The sequence below is a fragment of the Apodemus sylvaticus genome, chromosome 6 (assembly GCF_947179515.1).
Source record: "Apodemus sylvaticus chromosome 6, mApoSyl1.1, whole genome shotgun sequence".
Lineage (NCBI taxonomy): Eukaryota > Metazoa > Chordata > Mammalia > Rodentia > Muridae > Apodemus > Apodemus sylvaticus.
Window position 1 is genome coordinate 101,553,092 of NC_067477.1, and position 13,502 is coordinate 101,566,593.

Consider the following 13,502-nt stretch of genomic DNA (forward strand, 5'->3'; position numbering starts at 1 on the left):
GTACACTATAGCTGTCTTCAGACACGCCAGAAGAGGGCATCAGATCCCATTACAGATGACTGTGAGCCACCATGTGGTTGCTGGGAATTGAACTCAGGACCTCTGAGCCATCTCTCCAGCCTACCCCTGTTTCAGATGTTTATGATTTCATGTGCTTTTGATAATTTTTATGTCTTGTTAACATAAATAATGATAAGGAACACCAAGAATAGACTATTTCTCCGCTTCATTGGTCAGAGTGAATTATTTTTTATCTTTTGAGACGGGGTCCTCTGTGACTGAAGATGACCTTTAACTTCCAACCCTCCTGCCTTTACTGTGAAAGTGCTGGGGTCACAGGTGTAAGCTACCACACTCTTTTTTTTTTTTTTTTTTTTTTTTTTTTTTTTGGCACCGGGATGGAACTCAGAGCTCTGACTACTAGGCTAACAGCCAATGGAGCTGCACCCCCAGTCCCTAGATCTGTATTTTCTTCTGGTTTATACTAGAAGTTGGCTGGCCTCGTTGTCTTCCCTAACCATAGCCTGTGGTCTGCTGTGGATACAGAGGCTGTTGGGTTTGGACTGTATTATAATGGCCTTTCTTTGTGGCTTTCACTTTGAGCAGCTGGCCACAGGCCCTTCTAGCAGCATCAGCAACGCAGACAGATGGCTCTGCAGAAGTGGGTGTGTGAACCGTGTGTCGTGATGTCTGTGGTCTCTCTGAAGCTAGGGAGTTTTACAGTCTTGTTTAATGATTGCTGCCATTTATTTCCTTGGGCAGATATGAGACATGCTCTCTGTGGGCTTTGTGTATGTGTGTAATGTGTGTATTTTTTGTTGTTGTTTTGTTTTGTTTTGGCTTTTTTTTTTTTTTTTGAGTAGCAGTCTCCCTATAAATGGGAATGTTCTGGAATACCTGAACATCCAATCAACCTACCTCGCAGGCTCTGGTGAGGGGAAGTGTGAAAGGTGATAGTGAGATGCTGTAGTAGAAGCCAGGCATGGTAGCACACACCAGGAAGCCCAGAACTGGGTAGACTGAGGCAGGAGGATTACCAGCTTGGGTGACTTAGTGAGATTCTGTCTCAAAGTATCAGAGGCTGTAGTTTAGTGGTAACGTGCTTGCCTACCATCTGTGAGTCTTGGGTTCCATTCCTAGACATATACACACAAACACACATTATACACACTCACACTTGAGGATGTACAGTGGCACACACACACACACTCTTGAGGATACTATGGTGACACAGATTCATGAGAATGCTACTAGGGCTGCACACACTTGGGATGTTACTGTGGTGCGCACACACTTGAATGCACATGCTTGAGGATGCTACAGTGGCGCACACATACATACATGCTTGAGGATGCTATGGTGGCACACATACATGCTTGAGGATGCTACGGTGTCACACATACATGCTTGAGGATGCTACGGTGGCACACGTACATGCTTGAGGATGCTACGGTGGCACATATACATGCTAGAGGATGCTATGGTGGCACACATACATGCTTGAGGATGCAACGGTGGCACACATACATGCTTGAGGATGCTACGGTGGTACACATACATACTAGAGGATGCAACATACATGCTAGAGGATGCCACGGTGGTACACATACATACTAGAGGATGCAACGGTGACATACATACATGCTTGAGGATGCCACGGTGGTACACATACATGCTTGAGGATGCCACGGTGGTACACATACATCCTTGAGGACGCCACGGTGGCACACATACATGCTTGAGGACGCCACGGTGGCACACATACATGCTGGAGGACGCCACGGTGGCACACATACATGCTGGAGGACGCCACGGTGGCACACATACATGCTGGAGGACGCCACGGTGGCACACATACATGCTGGAGGACGCCATGTTGGTACACATACATGCTTTAGGATGCCACGGTGGCACACATACATGCTGGAGGACGCCACGGTGGCACACATACATGCTGGAGGATGCCACGGTGGCACACATACATGCTGGAGGATGCCACGGTGGCACACATACATGCTGGAGGATGCCACGGTGGCACACATACATGCTGGAGGACGCCATGTTGGTACACATACATGCTTTAGGATGCCATGGTGGTACGCATACATGCTGGAGGATGCTACGGTGGTACACATACATGCTTGAGGATGCCATGTTGGTACACATACATGCTTGAGGATGCTACGGTGGTACACATACATGCTGGAGGATGCTACGGTGGTACACATACATGCTGGAGGATGCTATGGTGGTACACATACATGCTGGAGGATGCTACTTGATTGGTATGGTCATTGTGCTTATGCCCTGGTGAGATCATTTTAGGTTTACAGTGCACACAAGGCGCGCGCGCGCGCGCGCGCGCGCACACACACACACACACACACACACTGACCTTTCACCTCTTCCATTTTCATCTCCACTTCATAGCATGTCCCTGAGTATGTGACAGAGGTCATGCTAATTAGTGAAGCTCTTAGATGTAAGCAAGAAGAGCTCTATTATGAGCCTGCCCTTGATAATTTTTTTTTTAAATTTTTTGGCTTTTTATTTTCCTCTAGAACTCTTCCTAATGATGTCCCACCATTCCAAGATGATATTCCTAAGGAAAACCTCCCCTCGATTTCATCATATCCACAGTCAGCATCGTACCCCAATTCAGACAGAGAGTGGTCCCCCAGTCCCAGGTAAGTTGCTATGTGTGTCAGAGGGTTTAGAAGCCAGCCATAGGAAACATGTCTATATAGTGAAATAGAAATTAAAACCGAAAATAAGTAGAATCAGAAAGACTTGAGTGTGTGTGTGTGTGTGTGTTGAGGGGTGTTAGGGTTGAATGGAAGGTGAAAACATCTCAGACTTGCGTTGAGTTGAGATTCTGTCAGCAGGCATATTGGAGGTTCTGTGGGGCAGAGGCCTGGCAGGAGGAACAACACCTGCTGAGTTACCCAGTGCCCATTGGCAGCAGGAAAGAGCAGCGTGGCCAACCTGGCTTTGCTCCTTAGCCTTGAAGTGAAGTTCAAATGCATGGACATTGCTGCTGGGGACCTCTGATGCCACCAAGGGCTGGCAAGAGATGCTGCCCTCCAGTTCATCCACACTGCCGGATTCAGGAGCACAAGCTTCCCTGAAATGCCCTTTCTGCTTGTCCTGGAGTTTCCATGTGAACCTGAGAACGGAGCAGCGGCTGTTCAGGGTACAAGTAACCTTCCCAAAGACCCCAGAGGCTTTCAGATCCATTCAGCCTAGGCAAATGGGAGGGCCTCTGGAGTCTCTCTGCCAATGAAGGGAAGGGCAAAGACCCCAATCCTCTGTTCTCCATGGGACAGGCTCACCCCTGCTAGGGTGAAAACTGGTTGGTTCTTGGTTGGCAGACAAATCCTGGGCATGATAATGGCTCGTGGCCTCTAAGGGACCATAGTTTTAAATGTCATGGTGGGTGGAGGACAGGTTGTTAACTTGCCAAGATGTTAGGGGATATGGAGATAGTCAAGCCAGCCGAGAAACGTGAAGCTGTAGATTTACTTGTAGTTTAGAATGGAAATGAGTGCACCCTGGGACTGTGGCATGGGCTGCTGTCCTTGTCCAACACCTGTCTTGGTTCCAGTTTGCTCAGGATCATCTTGAGGATGAGTCAGCTGCAGTTCATAAGCCTGTCTGATTCTATCTGGGACTGACAGGAAATGTTCATCTACCAAAGGATAGGGCCTACCTGCTTAGAGATCAGACCTTTCATTAGGTACCTAATACTTAGCCATATATATAATTTATATATACAGATATGTATGCATGTGTATGTATGTATGTAAATGTGTATATATATGTGGTTTTGTTAGACATGTTTTAATTTCCTTTCCTATTGCTGTAATTAAATGTCCTGTTGAAAGCAACACACACACACACACACACAAGTAAAAATAAACCTTTGCAAAAAAAATCAAATTAGCTTGAAAGATAGATTTTATTCGTCCCACATTTCACATAGTTGTCCATTTAAAAACATTAATGAGATATTTCAAATTTTGTTTTCATAATAAATCTTTTAGATCAATGATCCATTCTTCTCTGTACCCAGTGCACAACTGTCTGAGCATCTCTAAGATGCTTGGAACCTCATGTGTTCTTGTCGTGGTTCAGGGGAGATGATCCCAAAGAAAAGAAAACATACTGCTTAGGAAGAAAACAGCACCATATGTAGAGACTGTTAATTAACTGAAAAATGTACTCATTAACCTGAAGAATGTGAAAGGAATGTGTAAAACAGCCCTGAGAGAGACTCACTGTCTTTCTTGTTCACTTTGTGAGCCCAGGATACTGATGGCATCAGATTACATGACTTGCCCCATGGATTACACATAAGGATACGTAGATACTTAAGTCCACACTTGGAATAATGTGTTTTCATTAAGGAGACAATAGAGAGAGCCCATGCCCAAGCATGTAGATCATGGCGTTCGGTTCAGTGCTGAACTTCAACCAGATGTGAGCCATCTTGCCTTGGCTGAGAGCCCTAGGGGTGCGGTGGGAAGGCGAGTGGGGCTTTGGCAGCTTCCTGTGTTTGCATCCGAGGAAGTGCATGCAGGTGGTCTAGGCGGTAGCTCAGGCTAGCAGAGTGCATGCCCAGCACGCATGATGTCCTGGATTCGCTCCCTGTCATGGCACAAACCCAGGCAGTTCAAGGTCGTCCTCAGCTACAAAGCCAGTTTGAGGCCAGCCTGGGTAACCGGAGACTCTGTCTCAAGAAAAAGTTCACATTGATTTCCTACTGATTTCAACATAGACGGTTTGACGGCCAAATGTTTTCACCTCTTAGCGTCATTGTGCTGAGAGCCGTGAGCGGCGATGGGACATTTCATTTAACTGACTGTGACTTTTTTCCCCCTTTCTTTTTGTTGTGTGTCTGTCCGGTGCCTCCAGCAGCCTGGTAGATTGCCAGAGGACCCCCCCTCACCTGGCCGAGGGAGTTCTTTCTAGCTCTTGCCCTCTGCAGCCTTGCCACTTCCATGCTTCGGAAAGGTAGACCCGTTCTTACAGAGCCGTGATCTGACTCTAACCCAATCACTTGCAAGGGATCCTAACTGACAGCTGATTTGAAACAGAAATTTTGATCTAACACTTAAAATCAATTGTACTCACTAACAAACTTACTTATGAAAAAATACTTCCTTTCGTTTTAAGTCATAAGTAGGTGATTAGACATATTTATTTTATTTTAAAGATGTATTTACTTTGATATGTTTGGAGGTGTGCCTGCATCATGTTTGTCTGTGTACCACATGCATGCAGTACCCGAGGAGGCCAGAAGAGAGCAGTGGATCCCCTGGGACTAGAGTTGGGAAGGGTGGCGAGCCACCGTGTGGGTGCACTGGGAATTTAGCCTGGAATCTCTGAAAGAGGAGCATGCGTTCTTAACCAGTGAGCCCTGATTAGACTTGTTTGAAATTCCTCAAATAGTCTGTCCCATGTGCTGTTTGACTCCGTGAACATCAGGACAAGGAGCCCGAGACTGAGAGGCCATGTTTTCTGTGGTGGGGCAATTGACCGACAAATCTCTGAGCTATTTTTAGAACGCCAGTTAAGAATATAAGTCAAGCCACTTACTATAAATATTTAAACAGCCTATTAGGCTGTCTGTATAATGGATCCAGACACTCTCCACAGCATTTCTAGAGCAGAATTTAGAAGAACAACATAGACCGGTCTTAGGGCATGGGTTTGTGTTTTTATCAGGGGCAGGTGTCTGAGATTTCTCCTTTCCTCCTTCTGTATTGTTTATTTTGTGGACATTCCTCATCTACTTTCAAAATTTTATAATCAAAGTAAGCACTGGTTAATTTCTACCTGGGAAACATAACTTTTACAGTTTTATTTGACTTAAAATTTTAAAATTGACTTTTCATTAAATTATATTTACTGACACCCCTCCCCCCTCCAAAGGACGTATGTGTGTGTCCATCTAGGTGGCTGTGTACATGTGTAAGTGAAGTCCAGAAGTGGGCACTGGGTCCTCTAGAGTGGAAGTTGCCGGCAGCTGTGAGCTGCCTGGTATGGGTGCTGGGAATCCCAGTCCTCTGCAGGAGCTGCGCACTCGCCTTACTGTTCCACCTTTCCAGCTGCCTCCCCGGTTCCCGTGTGGTGTGTGTGGTGTCGGGTTCTGTTGTAGAAGCTGTCATGGTGTGTGTGTGTGTTGTGTATGGTGTAGGGCTGTATTGTAGAGACTCTCATGATATGACTTACCAGGAGTCTCCTCCGCACAGTCAGGCTAGACCTTGAGTGTTGCCCTATGGTTGTGTGCTTTCATTGGAAGATCAGTGGTCAGCAGGTACCAAGAGAAGGGGGAAGCCTTTGTGCCTCTCTGTGAAATGAGGTTCTAGGAGCCTTAGTCTGGCTTTACGGAAACACCAGGGCCGGGCTAGCCTGGTAGAAAATCTCTCAAATAGATACAAGTTCACTCGGCTATGGGGTTGTGTGCAGTATGAGGGCTGTCTCCTCGAACCAACAGGAAATGCCATCTTGAGTTAGAGATGGGACTTGACTCAGATAAGTGAGACTCAGTGCAGCCAGGGGAACAGATAAGGTCTGTGGAGAAGCCGTTTCCTGCTTTGCGTGGAAGGGTTGCTATGTTCCTTTTGAGGGAAGTGGTACGGGAGAAGGAAGAGAACGGTGGCATCTCGTCCGGCCTTGCGGCTTGGCGTCCGTCTGTGGGGGTCGTGGGCCTACGCTGATGCTTATGGCCGAGCAGACACGAGACTTGGTGTGAGTGTTAGAAGGAAACTCGTGTGCTGTGGACGGGAGGCATGTCTCTGTCACTCAGGAGCAGCACAGCGAGGGACACAGAAAGCCTTGTTAGGTTCCTGGGGACAGCTGTCTGCTGATCCAGTGTAATGAAGTTGGCACACAGATGTTTTCCCCATTCTTAGAGTCAGTGTCTAAACCTGGGATACAGTGTCAGCTGGTCAGGACCCCTTTGACCCCGAAAGCTGAGGTGCTTGCTAGGAAGGTGAGAGCACAGGGGAGAAGCCTACGTGTGACAGAGGACAGCAGTTTGTACCCAAGAACCCCTTCCTGGCTTTTCCTCTCTTTGCCCCACTGATTATCTCTCCTCCTCTTCTCGGTCCTCCTGATTTTCTCCGTCCTCTTGCTCTTCTCCTCTTGCTTTCATTAGTTTTTTGAGAGTTTCCAGTTCTAGTACCGTCCCTCTTACCTCTCCAGTTATAGCTCCTTCCTTATTGTCCTTCAAATTGGCTACAAGGCTGGTCACCTACTTGGATGTGGTGCACACTGACCTCTAGTGGACAAAGGAAGGATTGTCAGAGGGAATGGCCCCGGGGACTTATTTTCTGAGTTACTAGAACCTTTGACTCTGACACAAAACCAAAGGTTTTTTGTTGTTGTTGTGTTCTGGTTTTTTTCCCATTCAAATCATGTGTTTGTGTTTTCTTAAGTCCTTCAGGCTCCCGGCCCTCAACACCAAAAAGTGATTCTGAGCTGGTCAGTAAGTCTGCAGACAGGTTGACCACAAAGAATAACCTGGAAATGCTCTGGCTATGGGGTGAATTGCCACAGGCTGCAAAGGTAAGCCTTCTAATCTCAGTCTTGTGGTACACTGAGGATTTGTAAGTTAACTCCAATTGTGTGGAATTACTGTTGTAAAGGGATGTACTACCGGGGCACTGACTCAGCGAATGTCTGTTTGGGCAGGATGTGGCCATGTATTTTGAACAAATGAACCTACACTGTATATCACAGTGAATGCCAAGTCAGTAAAGAAAACAGCACAACTGTGTACAGACCCTAGCTTTTAGAAGCTGCAAAGAAAAACACTTTGCAGCCTTACCTCCCCGAGGCCCATGGTGGGTAGAGAGGTGTCATGTCGTAGGAATGGAGCCGTGGAAGGAAGGCTGTTCTCTAGGCAGGGTAGAATCCCTGTGCACCTGTGTTTTTTAGAGAGAAGCCCCTGGGGGTGGGATGGGGGTGCGGTGTAGGGATGAGGAAGAACCAATGGCAGTACAGGATGTGAGGGCTTCAGCTCACCCGTGGGGAATAGTTTTAGCATCTAGGTGGTGAGGTCTTGATCTTGAACCTGTGTACACCCTGGAAGAGATGGAGAAAAGCTGGGTGTGGCGGAGGCCAGGAGGGTCTGCGAGGCTGCCTTGGGTGTGAGCTCCCCACTGCACTGGACAGCAAGGTGATCTTGGGCAAGGGGAAGCCTGCATATCCTTATCAGTAAAATCTAAGACTAGACAGGCTAAAAGAGATGGTGTGTGAAGTCACTTCCTGAAGCCTTCCCCAAGCACCTGCTTCTTAAAAAATATTGTTTAATGATGTGTGTGTACATGGTGTGCGTTTGCATATAAATGCAGGTGCCCAAGGAGACCAGGGGCATTGGATCCCCTGGACTGGAGTCCCAGGCAGTGTGCTATGTCTTAGGTAACTTGACTCGGGTAACTTGGGTTACCAGACGTGGATGCCGGGAACCCAGCTGTGGTCCTTTGGAAGAGCGGTGTGAGCCCTTAACTTATGAATCTTCTCTCCAGCTCTGATCTTTCTTCGTGGGTATGCCTCTGTATCTCACTGCATAAAGTTCACATATACAGTTGGTGTGTGTATGTGTGTGTATAGATACACACACACACATTAGGCACATTTCCAAGGACACAGCATGACAATATTTGTTTCAAGATACTTTGTCTCATATTTCAATGCATTACAGACATCTTAAATGATTTCATAGCTACCTTTAAGAATAAATCATAAGGGCTGCATATGATGGTGCATGCTTGTAATCCCTGCACTTGGGGAGGGGGAATCAGAGATAGGCCTGGTCTAGCAAGTTCTACATAGCGAGACCCTGTCTATGATATATCTTATATGTATGTACACACATGCATATGCTTACATATACATTAAATCTATGTCACAAGGTTCTTAGGGAACATTATGGTCCCTTGAAGCCCCTTTCAGTGCATGTAATGGGTGCGTGCATGAGCGAAGGCAGAGAGTGGGTGTGTTGTGGCTGGTTAGGATGGCTCCCTTCCCCTGTCAGGCTGTATTGTGCTTTAGTGGAGAGTTCTAATCTCCCTGTCTGTGAGCCTCGCTGTCCAGCCAGCCGTCTTAACCCAGTCACCTCAGTAGCTGCAGAAGAGCAAGTGTGACAGTGCAGACACAGCCGCTTCTGGCCAAGCAGCTCTGCCTGCAGACCTGCCTACCTACCTCTGTGTGGCTTTGTCTGTGAGGGACCCAGGACATCAGATAGGGAGGACCTGCCAGTGCACATCAGTTTTTGTTTGCCTGCCTTTTTCCGTAACCGCAGATCTCTGCATGGTAAATTCCCTCGCGTGCAAACTGATCACCGCCATGTCCTCTTCAGTCCCATTCTGGGGAGGAAGTGTAGTGAAGTCTGATCCGTGTGTCTAGAGGGATGCAGGTTTTAAGTATGCACGCAGCTCTGTATTCTCACAATGGGTGCCTGGCCATGCATCCTGAGCCTAGGTCCCAGAGAGGCCGCGTGGCCAGCAGCATGGAGGTCCTTAACCTTTAGTGGTTGCCCATGCTGACTGCCTACCCTCTTGCCTCTGGTAACAGAGATCGATCTTTCAGGGTGATCTTCCCTGATTGATTGTCCTGCGTAGCCGGAACGCATTCTCATTTCTGCAGATAGCCCGCTGTGAGACCCACTTCCTGTTCTGCGGAGGCGTGGGGGCCGCGTGCACTTAGCTCACCTCGCTCGCTCAGTCACGTCTGCTTGGCAGCGGATGCTTTCTTTCTTCCTTGTGCTTAGTTAATTTTTACTCATTAATCATAAATGCAACTGAGATCCAATTAGACTTGGAGGAGAATAAGGAAAATATGGAAACCAAAGAGCTGCAGGGAGAACACAGGGCTCATGGGAGGCGGCGAGCGTGGGTGGGGGCTCCTGGTCTGCAGCGGGATGGCCCGGTGAAGGTGCTCATGAGTTAGATGGATCAGAGTTGTACAGTGCCCTCCTCTTTGTCTTCCATTCAGTTTTGGACCCAAAGTGTCCTCAGCTCCTACGGTGCCACGCCATCCCTCCCAAAGGCACTTGTGTGCTCTCTGACCTCTCAACCTCGGCAGTGTCGGTGGGAACCTGGGACCCGTGTGTTTGGGGCAGGCATTTGCCACAAGAAAGAGAAGATCCCGGTGCCACCATGTTGTCTGCAGGCTTTGGAGAGCCCGCGCTTGGGTTCTCCAGGCAGGGGCCACAGACTGCTAACTGATCTTTTGCCTGGGCCTTCAACGTTCCTCAGATCCCCCTTTCTTCATTTTCTCTCCTTTCTTACAGGCATCTTCTCCACACAAGATGAAAGAGTCCAGCCCCTTAGGGAGTCGGAAGATTTCTGATAAAATTCATTTTCAGACCATTCATAGTGAGTCTTCAGACACTTTTAGTGACCAGTCACCAACAATGGCCCGGGGGCTGGTCATCCACCAGAGCAGGGCTCAGACGGAAATGCAGTTTGTGAATGAGGAGGATCTTGAGTCTCTGGGGGCGGCAGCCCCACCCCTACCTGTGGCCGAAGAGCTCAAGTCCCCAGCTTCCAGCACGACGCAGTCATCAAGCAAGACAGAGTCCCCTTCCAGGAAAAAAGGTATGAAGCGGAGCGGGAGCTCCCCGATTCTCCCAGGGGCACGCCAGGGGCACGCCAGCCACACCCAGAGTTTCAGATAAATCAGGGAAGACCCAGATCTGTGGCATCTGCTGTGTTTAATTTTCAACCTGTGCTTTCTCCACACATGAGGAGATTGAGTGCCCCTTGTCTTAGCGTGAGGCCAGACATGCTCAGCACTGTTAGATTCGTGTTTCCCCACCGTGTCAGTGACAGTGGTGTCTGACCACCTGTGCCGAGTGAGTAGTGTTGGTACTGAGCCCAGCCGGTTAGCCAGGTCGCTTGGCTGTGGGTTCCTATGGACCAGCCACACAGTTCTCAGCAGGGAGCCATCCTGCAGCCACAGGGATGCTGAGTCTTAGAGCAAGGTTTTGTCATCTGCAGCTGTTACCATGATTACCTTAAGTGACAGCTTCACTGTTGAGAGACCGGATCCCATCAGGCCCTCTGTGGATGAGTGCTATGATGTCACTCCTTCTGGGCCATGCAGAAGGGAGTTCTGCAGTGATGTACTCTGTTGGCATCTTGGTGTATGGCTCTTGGCGGGAGGGGCACTGGAACTGGGAGGGGAAGGGAAGAGAGGGAGGAGAGGAGATGAGAGGGGAGGGAGGAGAGGGGAGGGGAGTGAAGGGGAGCGGAGGGGAGGGGAAGGAGGGAGGGGAGACAGCCATGGTCCTGGGGAGCAGATCTGCACTTTGGCTCGGATGCTGTTCTTGGGGTGGAGCTGCCCAGCTGACTTCTGGGGTAACACACTTCTGACCCACTCCATGTGTGTTTCAGATAAGCGAAGCCGGCACCTTGGCGCTGATGGCGTTTACCTGGATGACCTCACAGACATGGACCCTGAAGTGGCCGCCTTGTATTTCCCCAAGAAGTAAAAGTTCTTTCCATTCCTCAGACTACTTCATTTTTTGGATTTTGAGAATAGCCTAACTGTAGTCTAGTGTATCCTTGAATTTGTGGTGGTCCCGCTGCCTCAACTTCTTGAGTGCTTGGATTGCAGGGTTGAGCTGTCATATTATCTATCATAATGGGTGATGGCATTTTTTGTAGTCTGAGAAGGGTCAGTTTAAAATTCTCTCGCTCTTTGTGTGTGTGTGTGTGTGTGTATGTGTGTGTGTATGTGTGTGTGTGTGTGTGTGTGTGTGTGTGTGTGTGTGTAGGGCCCGTGGCTGCCCCATACCCCCCTCTACAGGAATGTGAGCTCAAAGCTCTTCCATGAAGGAGCCTGAGCCTGGGTTGCAGTGACCAGTGACCCACCGTCCAAGTGAGTGAGTGAGTGAGTGAGTGAGTGAGTGGGGGGGGGGAAAGGAGAGAGGGAGAAAGAGAGAGAGAGAGAGACAGACAGACAGACATCCTTCCTGGGAGGGATTCACACTCAGTCTTTGGGGAACTGCCCAGCCGTAGCTCCCTTTGGATATAGGGAGGGCCAGTGCCCTGGTGGGTAGCAGTGGCCTGTCAGGCACACACTTTCTCTGGGGTTTACTTCCTATGGGTTTGGAGTGTCCCAGGAGAATGTGTCAGGCCCTCCTGAGCTAGGCCCTTTCCTTTGACATCTATACCAATGTTTTGATGGCATAGCTGCCCTGAGGTAATAGCTGTTGCTCCTTTTTGGTGCAGCTTTCTAGAGGGTCATTTGATGTAATAGTCGAGCGAGGAGGGCAGGATGCTCAGAACTGCTTCTCTCTCTTTTCAGTGGGGATCCTGGCGGACTCCCCAAACAAGCCAGTGACAACGGAGCCAGGTCAGCCAACCAGTCCCCACAGTCGGTGGGCAGCTCAGGCATCGACAGCGGTGTGGAGAGCACCTCCGACAGCCTGAGGGACCTGCCATCTATAGCCATCTCCCTCTGTGGGGGCCTCAGTGACCACAGAGAGATCACCAAAGGTACGAGGCCATTTGGGACAGCACCCTCTGGTGGCCACTGGTCAGAAGGCCCGGGAGCTGAGAACTAGAGGGCCGATCTCTAGCTCCCTGCTGTGGCTGGTGGGGAAAGAGGAAGGGTCACCAGTTTAGTTAGCTCTCAGAATTTTGTCAGTGTGCAAGGGCCTTCAGGCAGCAAAGGTGTTGGGGCCATTTATCCTCAGAGATGATCATTGAGCACAAATGGGGGTCTGCTGAGTCCAGGGCCAGCCCTGAAGAATGCTCAGAGCGATCCTGTTGGGGGCAGGGGGGTCACATCAGTTGCTCTGTGACGTTGGGAGTGTGTGTGAAATCTCTGGGTTTTACACTCTGAGTTAGTTTGGGGAATTTTGGAAATGTTTCCCCACTGGATTCCAGAGGCTACTGTACTGATAAGCCTTGGTGACTTACACACACTGTCTGCCATACTGGAAAGAAAGGTCTGAGCACCCCATGATAGGTGCATGGGCAGGCGTGCCTGAGGCCCCTCGCCGGTACAGCAGCAGCGGTCGCCTGTTAGATTCTTGAACCAGATCTAATTTTCCTCCACCTTCCTTCTTCCCTCTGCTGCTGCTTGCTCTTTCCACCCCGTCCCCAGTGGAGGGACTTCCCAGCAGGGATGGCCATGCTCCGCTCCTAGCAGCCTCACTGCTTCCTCTTCCTGCTCCAGGGACCATAGTGGGGTCCCTCCTAGGCAGATACATTGACTCCTCTTATTCTGGCCTGGGTGCCACCAGCCCCTCCTAGCAATTTGTTCCTTTTACCCTTTGCACCTTCTAAGATCGCAGTTTTGACAGCTTTGTCTGTTATGTTCCTGAGCTGTGATGGGGGTGGCTTGCTCTGCTGGTAACTTACTGAAACTCCCCACCTGGTACCTGCACACAGGGCTGCTGGTGGGGATTTCGAGGTCCTGTGTAGTCAGGTGTGGCTACATTAGGTGCATCAGGTGAGAGTACATTAGGCCTTCATTATGAT

The 13,502-nt window shown here is 49.2% G+C and overlaps 1 protein-coding gene across 3 annotated transcripts in view; it reads left to right on the forward strand.

The window, feature by feature from the left end:
• Positions 1-13,502, forward strand: part of Lpin1 (lipin 1) — a 58,482-nt gene that overhangs the window by 15,132 nt on the left and 29,848 nt on the right. The window contains exons 5-10 of one of the 3 annotated variants that reach the window (XM_052186072.1): positions 2,562-2,687; positions 4,915-5,013; positions 7,443-7,572; positions 10,301-10,607; positions 11,406-11,499; positions 12,322-12,512. In XM_052186072.1, the coding sequence (XP_052042032.1) occupies positions 2,562-2,687; positions 4,915-5,013; positions 7,443-7,572; positions 10,301-10,607; positions 11,406-11,499; positions 12,322-12,512 (947 nt within the window). The remainder of the gene's footprint in view (positions 1-2,561; positions 2,688-4,914; positions 5,014-7,442; positions 7,573-10,300; positions 10,608-11,405; positions 11,500-12,321; positions 12,513-13,502) is intronic. The other 2 variants (XM_052186073.1, XM_052186074.1) reach the window with 2 other exon arrangements.